At 40.5% G+C, this 14,902-nt stretch overlaps 1 protein-coding gene across 7 annotated transcripts in view; it reads right to left on the reverse strand.

The window, feature by feature from the left end:
* Positions 1–14,045, reverse strand: part of PDE7A (phosphodiesterase 7A) — a 75,882-nt gene extending 61,837 nt beyond the window's left edge. Inside the window, exon 1 of one of the 7 annotated variants that reach the window (XM_059861259.1) lies at positions 13,833–14,045. In XM_059861259.1, the coding sequence (XP_059717242.1) occupies positions 13,833–13,970 (138 nt within the window). In that variant the 5' untranslated portion in view covers positions 13,971–14,045. Of the gene's footprint in view, positions 1–3,918; positions 4,000–13,832 lie in introns of those variants that run through there. The other 6 variants (XM_059861231.1, XM_059861240.1, XM_059861275.1 and 3 more) reach the window with 6 other exon arrangements.
* Positions 14,046–14,902: the final 857 nt, after the last annotated feature.

Raw genomic sequence — 14,902 nt, forward strand, 5'->3', positions numbered from 1 at the left:
GTGCCTGTGTAGCTGAGGTTGGAACAGAGATGCTGAAGGAGACGGACACTTCATCAGTGCCTTTCAACCAGATCACACAGGACGTGAGAGGTCACTGCTTTTAGGGCAGAGAAAACCAAGTCCCTTATCTCACCTACAATCTATGTTTTTCAGCCATAGAGCAGAGGTTTAACAGTATTTTGACTTCTAATTTTACTGCAGTATTATTTTTCATAACAGTACTGAGAAAGATTTAAAATGCAGACAACCCATCCACATTTTAGCCAAGTAAGTGTATCTAGCTAGTTCAGAGATGCAAACTGAAAAAAAAAGAAAAATTAGATACATAAAGTTTAGATCTGCATACTAAAAAACTAAAGAAAATAATCACTTCACTAATTATCTATTTTAACAACACAACCATTTCACCTGACTAGCAAACTGCAAATCTCCCACCTTTGTTTAACCCAAACATTACATTCTTGAATGCACCAAGGAATTTTCACTAATATGTTTCATTTTCCTGAAACATAAAATGCAGGACCATGGACTCACAAAACAGTAAAAGCCTGCAGGATGCCTGGGATTGACTATTAAAAAAAAAAAAAAAAAAAAAAAAAAAAAAAAAAAAAAAAAAGAAAGGTGGTATTGAGAAAGTACTGCAATGCTGCAATGACAGGATATGATATTAATTCCTTTTTTGCATATAACCAAGTTTTGCCAGGTCAAGGATGAAACTTGACTTAGAATTATTTCAGTTTGTTATGGGTCTAATTAACCCATATCAGAAGCTTCCTCTAGATATCATTGCCCTGGTGCTTTTATCAAACCCTTTCCAATTGCTAATCTGTGGACTAAGGACAAAATCACATTTCCAGAGTCTCCCTTTGTAAGCTATTTCAGGCCTGTACTCCCTACCGGTTGATTTCGATATTGAGACAGCAGTCAAAGGAAGAGTACGGTTTCAGAAAAAAATACAGAAAATAGAAATTGTAAATAAAGTCTCCATCTGCACTTTCAGTAGAATGAGGCCCACTTCCAAAACCAGGATTCTCTCTCTTTCACTGCGCCCCTGCTTTTTCAAGTCACTTCAACCCTAAGTAAAAACTACTTCTCTTTCCAAATTACTAAGCACTTTAACAACCACACTCTGAAAGATCCTGTCACTCCATAGTTAAGAGTACAATTCTCACACCTGCACTCACCCAAAGTCAGCCTGCCATCCAGAAGCAGGACTGCTGAAGCTGCTGGTGAATTATGTGCTAGGCACACCTCAAATATAGACCCTTTATCCCAGCTCCATGCAGTCAGCAGTCCTGGATATGGTGGAATTCGAGACAAGGCAGCAGCACAGGGGGCCCAAGCTGGAGGCAGAGATAATGACAGCACCTATGAGAAAACACCATGGACCAGACACATGTGAAGCTGTTCACATCCTTGTGAGAACCCATGAGAGGCATAAAAGACCTCTGGAACAGAAGAGTAAAGTCTGTCACACTGCACTGAAAGTGCTAGAGGCTACTATATGGTTTCAACATATGAAAAAATTAATACAGAGGCTGAGAAGAAGAAGAAGCAACTGAGAAGCAAGCTCAATGTTGGAAACTGTAACTCAGCAACTACTGCCTCACTGGAGGCCTCTATTGTGTAGGCGCTGCCATACTCTGCACACAATCTTTTTTTTTCTCATTCCCTGCAGAGAATTAGCAGCACAGCCCATACCCACATGCAAAGAATACCAGGTCACAAGAAGCGGGGATGAAAGTATACACCACCATTACATGACAACACACAAACACCTAGGTGTCCATGGAAGATTTAAGAGCTCACAGCTTTCTCTTACTGACAAGAGCCACTTCCTTCTGTTTCCAAAAGCACTGATCAGTGGAAGCCCTAAAGAGCAGAAATCTGCTTAAAACCTTTTTACATATTACTCTAACAAATAATCTATACATTCACAATAGGTCCACCTTCTTTATTTACCAAATATTTCCACTGGCACTTTTAGAGTGAAGTGAAGCACCAGGCCTCATAAAGACACCTAAAACTTTCACGGAAGGTTTTTGAGAGGCTGTATCTGGGCTTAAGCCAACATGTATGAACACGAAGAAAGCAATGCTGCAAAGCAGGCAGCAGAGGGAAGAAGATACAATGGATAAAACAAATGTGGATCAATGTGTGCATTCAACAAAACCACATTGTTTTCACAACAATCTCATGACAGGGTAATATTCTGCTATCACGCACATCACACAATTATCTGATCTTCACCTTCTCCCAAGAGGAACAAAGCCCAAAAGGCACTGGTGGCACATCTCTCATAATGGCCTTTGTCAATCCTCAGTCTTTGCTCTCACAAGTACTACAAAGGAGATTTCAAGCATAACCGTCATGAGGTAACTTCTACAGCAAAGAAGAAGAGTTACTAAGAGAGGACAGCCATGCTCATCACCTTTTCCATCCTCAAGTTTTGCTTCAACTGAGAGCCATTACCTGCTACTGATCCATTCTCTCCTTAAATGCCAGAATGCATGAAATAGAAGCCAATACATTTACTGCTGCAGCTTCTTCTCTTCTATCATGGTCCAGCAAACTTATCAGCAGTATGGCCTATTTTATCTCCTGTATGTTGACAGTTCCCAGGAATGCTCTCCTGGTGCTACTCTGGGCAGACAGCATGTGGCATCCCAACTTGCTCAAGGCACTGCTCTTAGGCCAGGGGTTGAGTTCCCCACAGACCTCTAATGAACCCACACACAAATACCTCCACAGGACTGGATGCACTTCAGGACACGATTCAAAATAATTCTGCCAATCAACATAATCAGCATACTGTGATCTCTACTAAATTCAGAAAAACGGATGGCTGAACAACTGTGCACACATGTACAGTCAATCCAGATTTGTTTGACTTGGCAACATAAAGGACAGCTATTATGGTATGACTGTCCTTGGCCTAAGACATGCTTCAGGGCAAGCTCTACAAAGTTTGAAGGAGAGAGATCTAACAACATGTAACCTGGAAACAGGAAAACCAAAAGGACTAAGAATCCCAACAGTTACCTGACATCATCCTGAAACACTCCCAACTGTAAAACCAATGTGTCATTCTGACCAAAATCTTCTAAAACCTCACTATAACTGATAAAGGCTTGCAATCTAATAAGTAAAAATTTCTTACTTAAAAAGATCAACTGAGAGCAACAAATATTACCAAAATTGTTAGCTTTAGGATATTATTTTGTCTTATGACATGACTGAGACAGGACAACACAGAAGTAAATGCTACAATGAGTACTGGTTTTTATACTTTTCTGAATCTACGCAGCACCCACCATATCCTTATTCAGTTACCACATTTTCATATATATCTATATATTTATTTTCATACGAATATATTTATATATATACACACTCACTCCCACATACAAACATACACTAGTAAGCCTTTTAAGTATGCTAAACAATTCTCCAAAAACAAATGACAGGATTGAGTGCCATGTTCTCACACACTTAATTTATAAACTGTAGCGACCATAGCTACTTTTCATTAAAAATATGCAGAAAGGAAAGACACTTTCAGTTTCACAGGAAAACAACCTTTAATTTGTACATTATTTCTAGATCACTACTTGTACAGACAAGAAAACAAAAAAATTTCATATTTTGAAGTGAAACAACCCAAATTTTGAAATTGGATGTTTTATAGGGAAAAAAAAAACCCCACAGATTCTTCTGACTTAATGTACTTAATCAAGCATTTGTTCAAAAGTTAGCAAGAATCCTTTTCAAATGTTTTATCGAGCCAAGTTTAATACCTGAAACACACCGAACCATGGACTCACCTAATAAAGATGAAATTACACATTTTGAAGCTATGTGAATAATAATATATAAAAGACACAGAGTGCACAACGCATCTTTGGAAATACTAAATACCTGAATACAGTGCATTACTTAATTTGAATAACACCACGGAATTCATCAGGCCACTCTTGTTTGCCAAGAAAGTGAAACAATTCCACACAGTTCAGCTGTTCTGGACATTCCTCCAACTGCAATGGAAACAACTTGAGTCAGTGTTGCCACACACGCTGGGTGGCCTCTGCCCGCACATCCCTGCTCCTTCCCCTGCGCCAACACTCCTCAGATCCTGCAAGAAAACCAGGGAGAGACAAATGAGCAGAAAATTACTGCTACAAAAATTAAAGGGCTTTCTGCTATTGCAGCTCAGCAAACCAGCTTTCCGCAGGGTCAGAGGAGTGCAACTGTCAGCACTAGAGCAGGAGTAAAGATAGGCAGCTAAAAGCAATTACTGTGCAAGCAATACTGCCTACATTTAACAACAAAAGCACCTTGGAACTATGACTGTAGACATTAAATAAAACTCATACCTGAAAAAGAATTTCCATTTAAAATAATATTAGTAATAAAAACTATGGCTCCTGTCAACAATAATCATCCACCACAAAGCCTCTCCAAGCACCAAGCACAGCATTACAACGTGTCAAGGCAGAATTAAAAAACTGCCCTTCTCTTTCTCATGACACATTAAACACAAAAATCATTGTACTTAACTTTTACAATCTTAATTTCAGGAGTCAGAAACAAAAACCTTCTGTAACATGTATTATTACGCTGAGAAACGAGCTCAAGATGTATTTTCTAGCCTTACTGACCTTTCTTTTCTCCCACCTTAACCAGACCCTTTGTCACCCATGCTCAGCATTAGAGAAAATTTTGATCTCCTGACTCACAAATTGCTTTCAACACAATCATATTTTTCAGCATAAAGCTTCTTTCCCATGTCCTCATATAAATACAACAATATTAAGAATGATGAGAAATGTCCTAAACTTCATTAGTCTTAACTGTATTTCCTATTTATTCAGCCAATCATGAATAATAGCTCCTTGGCTAATCCTCTCAAAATCATCTTTGCTAAAAAGCTCATGAAAATGGATTAGCCTTGTAGAGCACAGCTGATTATTTCACTTACAGTCTATTGTATCAAAAGGTGATAGGTGGAGAATTTTAACCAGAGGACTTTAATTAAAACAAACAAACAAAAAAATCCCTTCAGGCCTGAACTTAAGATGGAAGGACATGGCAAAAACAACATCACAATATCACAAGGAAAAGAAAAAACACAAGGTAACCATAGCTTCAACCATTCAACACCCTTATGGAGACAAAGCCTTTCTCCTCCTTAAAAGAACCTGAAAGTCAATACAAATCACAAAGTACATATCCAGCATAAAACTTCAGGAATTTAGTACTTGCAATTTGCTAGGTTTGATTTCTAGTCTTCACTTATGGTAGGTTGCAAACCTCCTGCAATAATCTGAAGTGACAAAGATATAAGCAGAAGGACTAGATGCAGAGGACAGCCACCATCCTTTTTCAAAGGAGAAGGAAAAAATATTGAGGGGATAACAAATTTTTTAGCATTTGGGACATTATGAGCTTCTCGAGGTTAAAAACTCAAGAATATTTTTTTGTTTTAATTCAGGCAATAAAGCTTTACCATTTCATCTGCCAATCTGTGAGCTAAATACTGTTTTATCTGGACAAAAATATAACCAGTTTATTTTGTCCAAAAGAAAACAAGCTAGGACAAGCTTATTAAATATATTGTTTGAATTAACTGGAAAGTGCAGAAATTCCTATTATCACAATGTTACAAGAAATGTAGTTCAGACTTCACAACAGAAGAAGCAGAACAATGGCAAAACTCCATAACAAATGTACAGTCTAGATCTCAAAACAAACAAGGGCATCAAAAAAATCTGACCTTTACTATCCATACATAGACATCTATTATTTATCAGTTTCACATTATGTTTGCAGCGATAAAAATCTACAGATTTTTTTTCTCAATACCTGAAAAAGCTCAATTATTGCAGCTGAAGTCTAAAATTCCACAGGTAATAATCAAGGAAATTAAAGTGTTACAGGCATTTTGAAAACTGGTTACAGGACTTTACCATTGCAAAAGAGAAGACAAGGCACTACTGATAAGACACACACCCCTGCCACACATACACATTTCAAGAGATTATTGTGGCACATGAACTTTACTGGAAAGTTTAAGAAAATGGAAGTACAAGTTTATGCCTGACTAAACATGAAACCACCTCCTCTGCATGTGATCAACTGCAGCATCAATACATGGGGTGTATTAGCTACAAACACAAAGCAAGAAGCAACACAGGCCAGTGCTGCTCCTGCCAAGACAGCTACAGTTCCTCCACTACCAGAGTATTCTATTCAAAGTATTTTTTGTGAGAGTGTTAACTTTTTCCTGATCTAGATATAACTGAGTCCCCCGGGAAGTTACTTGCTTGCCATCATCCCAACACTGCATGTACCTCCATTCTTAGAACAACGAGGAACCACCACATCAGACAGAAATTTCACACGAAGTTTCTAAATCCTTTCTGTTCCAAGGTTAATCCATCTACTGAAGTCTCAGAGTTCCCATTGTGATTTTTTCCTTCACAGACTTGGAATAGGTTTCTGTATATTTTCCTTTGATTTTCTTTACCCTGTGAGATAGAATTGACCCCTTGCCCTAAAGGGGGCAACAGGTTGTATTTCACATGTATTAAATATCCAGTGTTATTAGTCAGAGTAGCCTCCAGCTGTCTGTCATGGGGGGAGAAACAGGAAAAAAATCCCTGTGACTGGTAAAGGAAACAGTGTCTTTCTTTCCACATATCTCATCTGGCAGATAGGAGAGGAAGAAATAGTAAAATATTCTACTAATACAGACCTTTCTTTATTACTCTCATTGCTGCACACTCCTTCTGATGCTCACACAGGCAGACGAGAAAGGCCTGCTACAAACCTTGGCTCCTTCACAACTTCAGCTACAAGCTGAGAAAAGAATTCACCTTCTACCTTGTGATAAAAAGCAGACTCCAGGAATCTCTAATTATAATTATTGTGGGAGTGTGGTCAGGAAGATAATAAATCAGATTGCCATATCAAAGGTGTACAAAGAGGGGGGAAGTGGGAGGAAAACAGGAGTCAGGCTGCTGTAACAGAAGTAAAAAATTCTCAGGGTATGGAAAGGAGGAGGGCAGGGAAGGCAAGATAACAGCCACAAATTTATTTTCAACTAGAAAGAAAACAAAATATTTGGCTACAAATTCCTTACAATACAGCCAGGACGCAAACATACAAATAAACAACACTCCAACTAACCCCTAAATCTAGTTTCCCATAACTGCATTTTTATAACAAGACATTTTTTCTTTGGCAGGCTGCCTTGTTGGATTACACAGGGTGGTTATTTACACAACAGTTACTTGTTAATGACATAATCAGAACAAACTGAAGAAAAATTCAAACTCAATGAAACTCAAACTCTTTCAAGGTTTCCAGTGAGGATTTTGTGCATAACTCCAAACTTGAGAAGTCTGTGTTCAATTCCTGGTCCCAGACACATGCTTCTTGTGAGACCTTACATGCATGTGCATGCCCACACCATCTATTTGTGCTTGTTTATATAAAAGATTTTTTTCAAGCAGAACTGAACATTTCATTCAGCTATGAATGCACAGAAATGATGATTTACACTAAATGCTTTATGACTACCAAGATTAAGATTCCAATTTTTAGCCTGTCCATCTTCACGCCTTCATTTACAAAGAAAAGACATTCTAACAGAACACACTACATTCCTTCAATCATAAGATAAATGAATTTGTATCTTAGACACAACCGTATATATTCACATGAGGAAAATACTGGCACATGTTAATAAATATTTACACAGTAAAGGACAACCAAACTACTCTGGTTCCACATTTCTGGGAGGAAAAAAAAAAAAAAAAAAAAAAGGCAAGCCATCAAACTAACTTGAGCTGTCAAATTATTCATTATTCCCATGCAGGTGCAGTGAATAAAAGCAAATACAACAGGTTTACTCCAATCCAAAAGTGCTTCACATATGTGAGCCACAACCTGGCATGACTTGGAAATGCATTCATGAATCTGAGATCTTCAATGCAAGAAAATTACTGAGTTAGTGTAGAAATCTACAATTTAAGCAGAAAACCAGTGAAAAGTTGCAGATACCAAGTGATGAGAGAAACATAAGAAAACAAGAAGCCAATGATCACTGACCAGATAGAGAACTGTTCTAACAAACAACCATTCCATTACCAGCATTTTTTTTCCACTGTAGGCTTTTCAAAACCAGAAGAATCAAAGAAATAAAGATTCACAATGCAGCCGTCCTCAGCATTGTTTTTCACATGCCAAAACTGTAGAACAGATGTGTCCAAAAAATTACATTATTTTATGATTTATTATTAACTCAAAACTGAGCTTATTGACTCAGAATTGACTGAGTTTGGACACTGTTGCTTTTCTCAAGCAACCTACAAAAACACACTTACCTAGCAAATAGGGATTTTTTTCAGGAAAGCTGCTGAAACAGACATCCCACAGAAAATTCAAATTCCGAATTCCAACAACCCGTATTTGCCTGCTATTACTATATAATTAGTTAATATAAAATATTCATATACTAATGCTGACTTCTTGTAAAATTGCTTTATGGTTAAAATTCAATATTTCCCAACTTGGGCACATAGCTATAATCTCTCTTTTCAAATCAATTTCTTTTGAAAGATAGCATCTAAAAATTGAGGCTCATACAAAGCACAAAACATACTATTACACAATCTGGACAAAGAAGAATTGAATTCTGGTGATTTAAGACAATCTAAATAATGGGGACTTTAAACTATTATTCTGTTTAGATCTTACATAGACAATTATAGGCCATGAAAGAAGCTGCTATGACCTTTTTGCTGAATGAAGTACCAATGTTGCTTTACACCAGAACATATGAAAAAGTTAATTGGTCATAAAACTCAGGGCATTTTAAAAATGAACTGCAACATAAAATTACTGTAGCGCATGAAAGCCTCAATCAGAACTCGTCTGTGCTGTGCGTAGAGTCAGCGTCAGTCTCTCCCTCTCATATGAATAGATGCAATCTCAGCAACCAGACACAATAAATACAAGATGAAGGGAATGGTAAGCAGAGCAGCAACACAGAATTAATTCCAGAGGCTAGGAATCACAACATGAAAATTATTTCATTATTTTAACTTGTTAATTATTCATGCAGTAGAAATACAGGAAATGGCAGGAGAAATCTAATGAAAGAGCCAGCAATTGAGAAGCACTGATGAAGAGGATTAGAAAGGTACAGAAAATAAGTTATGAAAAATGGTGGATGAGAAAAGAAAGGGGTTTAGAGCAAGGTTTCATATTCAGCAGTAGGGCCAATGTAAGGCATTCCTTCTGCTGCTCCACTGCTCGCTACTCCTAGTCTAGCATCGTGGTGTGCTGCTTCCTCCTTACTAACAGTCACAATCATTTATGAAACTGTACTATGAGTCAGCCATGGCTGAAAAATAACCTGATGAATAAAAAAAAACAAAAAAATTGACACAACTAAGAGGAAGACGCAGGAGTAGAAATAAGCAGCTGCAAGGGGCAAGGGAAAAATAGGTCATGCCAACACTTCTTTCAGCAAAAAGGTGAAACCATGGGTTTAAAGACCAATGTCTACGTCCAGACCATATAAACACATCTCTCAACTGCATCTTTTAACTTACCATGCTACGTGCAAAGCAAAATATGTTTGGATCACATCAGGTGACAGTGGCAAGAAGAAATACACTGGAAAAGGTGGCCTAAGCACTTTGCTCATGCTGGGAAAGACGAAGGATAGGTCTTTCACTGAAGAATCAACGAATGCAGTGTATTTCCAGTTGCTCTTAGTGACTTCTCCTCCCACTTCATCCCCCAGGTCAAATCCAGGATTGCATATGCGTGATCTACAATCTATTGTTCAGGTATGAGAGTCACCAAGTCGGACACTACATTGCTTACATGCATGAAATGGAGATACAAAGAAGGGTCATGAAGCGGGCTACTGAATATCAGGCAGCAGGACGTGGTACTGCCTGGTACACAGCAGTACTTGGTACTTCAGGTGGAGACAGTGCCCACATTTCTGAGATTCAAATGGAGTTTTCTATTATTTGCTCCATTACCTCTTCATACAATTTCATCATTAGGAGACATCTTTCTTTATCATCATCAATTTCAATCATTTAAAGACAGAAAGGCTAAAGCTAGATCTTTACTTCTATTCAGATACTGCTACTAGATAACATTGATGCCATTTTTGGAGGAACTGAAGAGAATGCAGAACCAGTTACAAAGTAGAGGGATGGAAATGAGTCAAAAATAGCAGGTTAGGCCAAAGTTTTCATACTCATTTGTGATATGTTTATGTCAATTCAACATGGGGTGAGGGGGAGTGCAATGCAGGACAACCTAAAAGTAGCTTGCAGCTACATTTGTGAAGTGGTTTTCATTATAAACCCTTATTCATAAAAACACAGACTAAGAATTTTCACACTAAGTACAATTCTAGAAACTTTTTTACTGCTATTAACAACCCAAGTTAAAATCTAGATGAGGCAATAAATCAAAAATTGTTCTCTGAAAGCTCAGCTTTCATTTGAAAAACATAATTTTGTAATATATGGAATGAACACCCTGAATGTATGATCCAAGGTACTAGTTAACATCCACCTGATCTCACAGTGAACGGAAATTCACATCTCATCAATGTGAAATGTCCTGGTGATTTCAACACTTACACATTCGAATGTCCTTTAAAACAGCTTTTAACATTAATACTTTAAAATGTTTCATATTTAAAAATGATTATTAACTGAAACATTTGTATATACCCACACAACAGCAGCTTTTCACCTGACTGGACTTAAACAATAAATATCACAAATAACCTCTAGATGCTGCCTTTATCATTTTTACTGTAAAGACTTTGAAATTGACAAAAATTAGGACTATAGGGAAATAATTCACACATAAAAGAAAACTACAAGGAAAAAGGAATAAGCCTTTCTCTGCATTTATTGCATACAATAAAAGGTGCAAATCACCACAAAGAAGACTTCCAGTATTAAGAAAGATTTCTTTTATGACAAAAACAGTTAAGCACTATTAAGAACAGTTGACTAGTGAGATTGAGAAATTTATATTATTTAAAGCTTTTATGACTTTCAAAAGCCTAGTGGTACTATCTCTTCCTTTAAATCAGTTCTGACAAACTTAAATAAGCCTGTTTTATTCAAAGCGATGGCAGGAAGCTACCGAGTTTCCTGCTTGTGTTAGTTTTGTGCTGTTTTAGTGAACTGAATGAGCAAACACTTGACAAGCATCAGAGATGGCAGAGAGGAAGCAGTAATAACACGTGCCCAATGTCAGGGCTTTTAACCTTCAGCAATAATGAGTTATGTCAACTCACTGCATCTCATAAGACTATATCTTAAAAAACAGATTAAGCAAACAGATTAGACAAACATCTGCCAATAATGCTGCAAGTACAAATTATCCTCCTAGGGCTGAGAGGAGTAGACCAGAATCCTCGAGGTCATTTCCAGCACCACTTTATTTAAGCTTTAAAAAAGCAACATATATTTTGAATTTTGAAAATGTTTTGAACCCATGCAGAGAAACTTCAACTGAAATTCTACTTAATAAATTAAGAGATAAATATTTGCCTGCTTAGGACTGTCCAATTAAATGCTACATCTACTGTAGTGTGCATTTATCTCATGTATGTTTCCTGTATAAAATACCTTCTTGCTGGAAGAATAAGCGTAAAACATCTTATGACTCAATCATGTCAAGTAACTTTTAATCTGTAAGTGGGAATGTAATTTTCAAGGCCTTACACTTTTCAAGAAAATCTGCTAAATGCTATTAGTTGTAAAATGCTGGCTGTACATACCGGCTCCTTGGGTACATATCTCCAGTGTTACTCCTATTGCTCAAAGCTAGCTGGAGAAGGAGACTGAAAATTACAAACTGCTAAGGGTTCAGCTCTCTTTGGACAGGAATGAAACTGGAATGCCTTACAAAAGACTTGTAAGGTGAAGCTACATTCACAAGTTACACAGAATCACTAATCTCACTAGTGACGCTTCTTAATCCATCATTTACACCAACCTGTAATTGCAGGTCTGGTAGACCTATTCACATCCTATTGTTTGCAGGAGACTTCAAGGAAAGAGGAAAAAAAGGTAAAGCTAATCAGATGTCGGATAAATGCAAAGGCTTCCTCACTTAAATATCCTAATTCCTTATTATTAATGCATAAACTTGGTTACTTGCTAGTTTATGCAGACAAAATACTACTTGGTTAAGCACATATAGTTTCCCTTTTTACAGATTATTCAAGTACCTCTTCTTGGAGCAGCATACTAGCCAGAAAATAAGCAATCCATTGAGAAGCTTGAAAGTTAGAGAAAAAGCACTTTAAATGTCAATACCCGATGTAATTTGGTAAGCTTGTGTACACTTCAAGCATCACCTGTTCTGGAGACCATACAGAAAGAAATACAATGTATCACCTTGACCATTTTGCCTATTCCTTTTCAGAAAACCACGAATGCTTCAAACAAGGGAGACTCTTATCTCCACAGAACAAAATGTGCTATATTAGGTTGGACTTTCAAGACGACTTATACATATGGAAAAGCCACCATCATCAAGTACAGTTCAGAACAAGTAGTACGAATGGAAAAGATCCTAACCCAGTTGCTATAAAATTAAATTTGCCATAAAAATTAATTTTGCCATGGAAAATTAATTTGCCATAAAACCAAAGTTTTTTGGCAATCATTACATTTATATCAGGGAAGGAAGCATTGCCAACATATGTTCATCTTCATCTGCTTGCTAATAATTGTTTCCACATGCATTCAAGTTCCTGGTCATTAACACAGTATTTTGTTGATTTTTCCTGTCCAAACATACATGTGCCTAACGCTCACACACACACACAGAGCTCCACTGCTATGAAACAGGGGAAGAAGCCAAAAGCGACTGGCAGCTCTGTACTTTCTACAAAGGCGTATGTGTAGCACAGCAAGTCTTGAAAAAAAAAGTAGAATAACTTAATAAGATACACCAAAAACATACAGAACAAAAAACTACCATTATACATGCAAAGACAACATCTTTTGTAAGGACAACATACTTCACAGCACTTAAACAGACCTTTCAATCTCGACATAGGAAATCCCTCGAAGCCAAAACGGGCTGACTCCACCAAAACATATGCTTTCCACCATAATTCCAGATTTTCTCCAGAGACTTCCGCCAGAATATAATTTTATCACTGGGTGCTGGGAAACCATACTAACGCACATCCAGAAATTTAGGGCAGTGATCACAAGAAAAACCTGCCTTTTGTCTTGAGAGTTATAATGACCTTTTTCACAGTATTTCCAACACGATCAGATGAAACAAAACTCAGTACAGTTCACATTGTGACTGATGTAATAAGGACTGGGAGCAATACCGTGGAAACGAAAAGCTAAGGATCTTTGTCTCCTTCTAGACAAATTGCCAACCCTCAATAGTTGGAGAGAGAAAAAACAGAGCATCCCAAATAAAACACTGCAGTGCATGTTCACCATTTCAGTAAAGTCGCTGCAGCTTTTGGCAACCCCATAGGAAATTTGGACCCTTTAAGGAAAGCCCAAGCTAATAAAAGAGCTAAAAAACAGTCCTAGCTTAAAAATTATAGGATAAAAAAAATAACGCAGTGGCTGTAGAAATAAAAATAAACCCCACGGAACTCACCGTTCGCATCGCAAGCGATGCTAAATAGATAACCTCGGCAATAACTAGTCATAAAAATATTAAATGCTGCATCTTCTCGCCACCGCGCCGGTATTCAGGGGCAGGCGGACAAGGGCGGCGGGCCCAGCGGCAGTGCCTACCTGCGAGAGCTGCCGGGGGTTGGGGCAGCCGAAGAGCGCGGAGCTGGAGCTGAAGCTGATGGCCCCTCTGCGGCTGAGGACGTGCTGCGGCACCGGCCTGTCCAGCGGCAGCACGGGCAGCTGGTAACATACTTCCATTGACGAAGCCTCCGTGCGCCGGCCCGCCGCGGGGCAGCGGCCTCGCCCGCCGCACCTGCCCGCGCAGGGCTCGCCGCAGCGGGGAAGGACGGGCGGCGAAGCCCCGCGGGGGCCCGGCGCCTCCTCGCCGCCCCCGCGCCCCCCGGGGGGCCGGGCCGGGCCGCGCCGGGCCCCGCGCCTTTGTGCTTCGCCGCCGCCAAAGCCCGGCGGGAGCCGCCGGCGGGAGCGAGGGGGAGGCGGCGGAACGGGACGGCTCTGTCAGCGCCCGGGGCGGCGAGTCCCGGCCCGCAGCCCGCGGCCGCCGCCGCTCCCTCCCTCGGGCGCGCTGCCGCCGGCGGGAGCCGCTGTCAGCCCCGCTGCCCGGCGCCGCGCATGGAGGGCCGGGGGCCGCGCTGGGGGAGACACGCGCCGCACTCGCCCCTATTGTCCGGCACAGCCGGGAGCGGGAGGAGGAGGAGGAGGAGGCGCCGCTCTGCCGAGGGGAAGGGGCCGGGCCGTCAGAGAGGGGACCCGGGGAGGAGGGGGAGGAGGAGGAGAACGGAGAGAAGGAGGAGGTGGTGGAGGAGGAGGAGGAGGAGGAGGAGGGATGGCGCCTCCGCCCCGCCCGCGCGCGGCGGCCCGGCTGGAGGAGCAGGCACGAGCCCGGCGGACCGTGCGTGGGTCGCGCGGCTGGCGACACGCGCAGAGCGGCGTCATAACGTCACCGCTGCCCACACTCTCCCCGTCCGCGCGCACCAGGCAGGGGCGGCTCGGCGGGCCCCGCGCGCCGCGCGCATGCGTCCTGCCCCCTCCCCCTCGCGCCTTCGCAGGGGCGGGGGGCGGCACCGCCCTCCTTCCCTCCCTCCGCTCCTCTCGCAGGCACCGAGCCTCCGAACGGATTGGCCCGGGAGAGGCCTGAGGGGCATCGAGTCCAACCTGTGACCGAGCACCAC

This window comes from Haemorhous mexicanus, chromosome 1 (assembly GCF_027477595.1).
Source record: "Haemorhous mexicanus isolate bHaeMex1 chromosome 1, bHaeMex1.pri, whole genome shotgun sequence".
Classification (NCBI taxonomy): Eukaryota; Metazoa; Chordata; class Aves; order Passeriformes; family Fringillidae; genus Haemorhous; species Haemorhous mexicanus.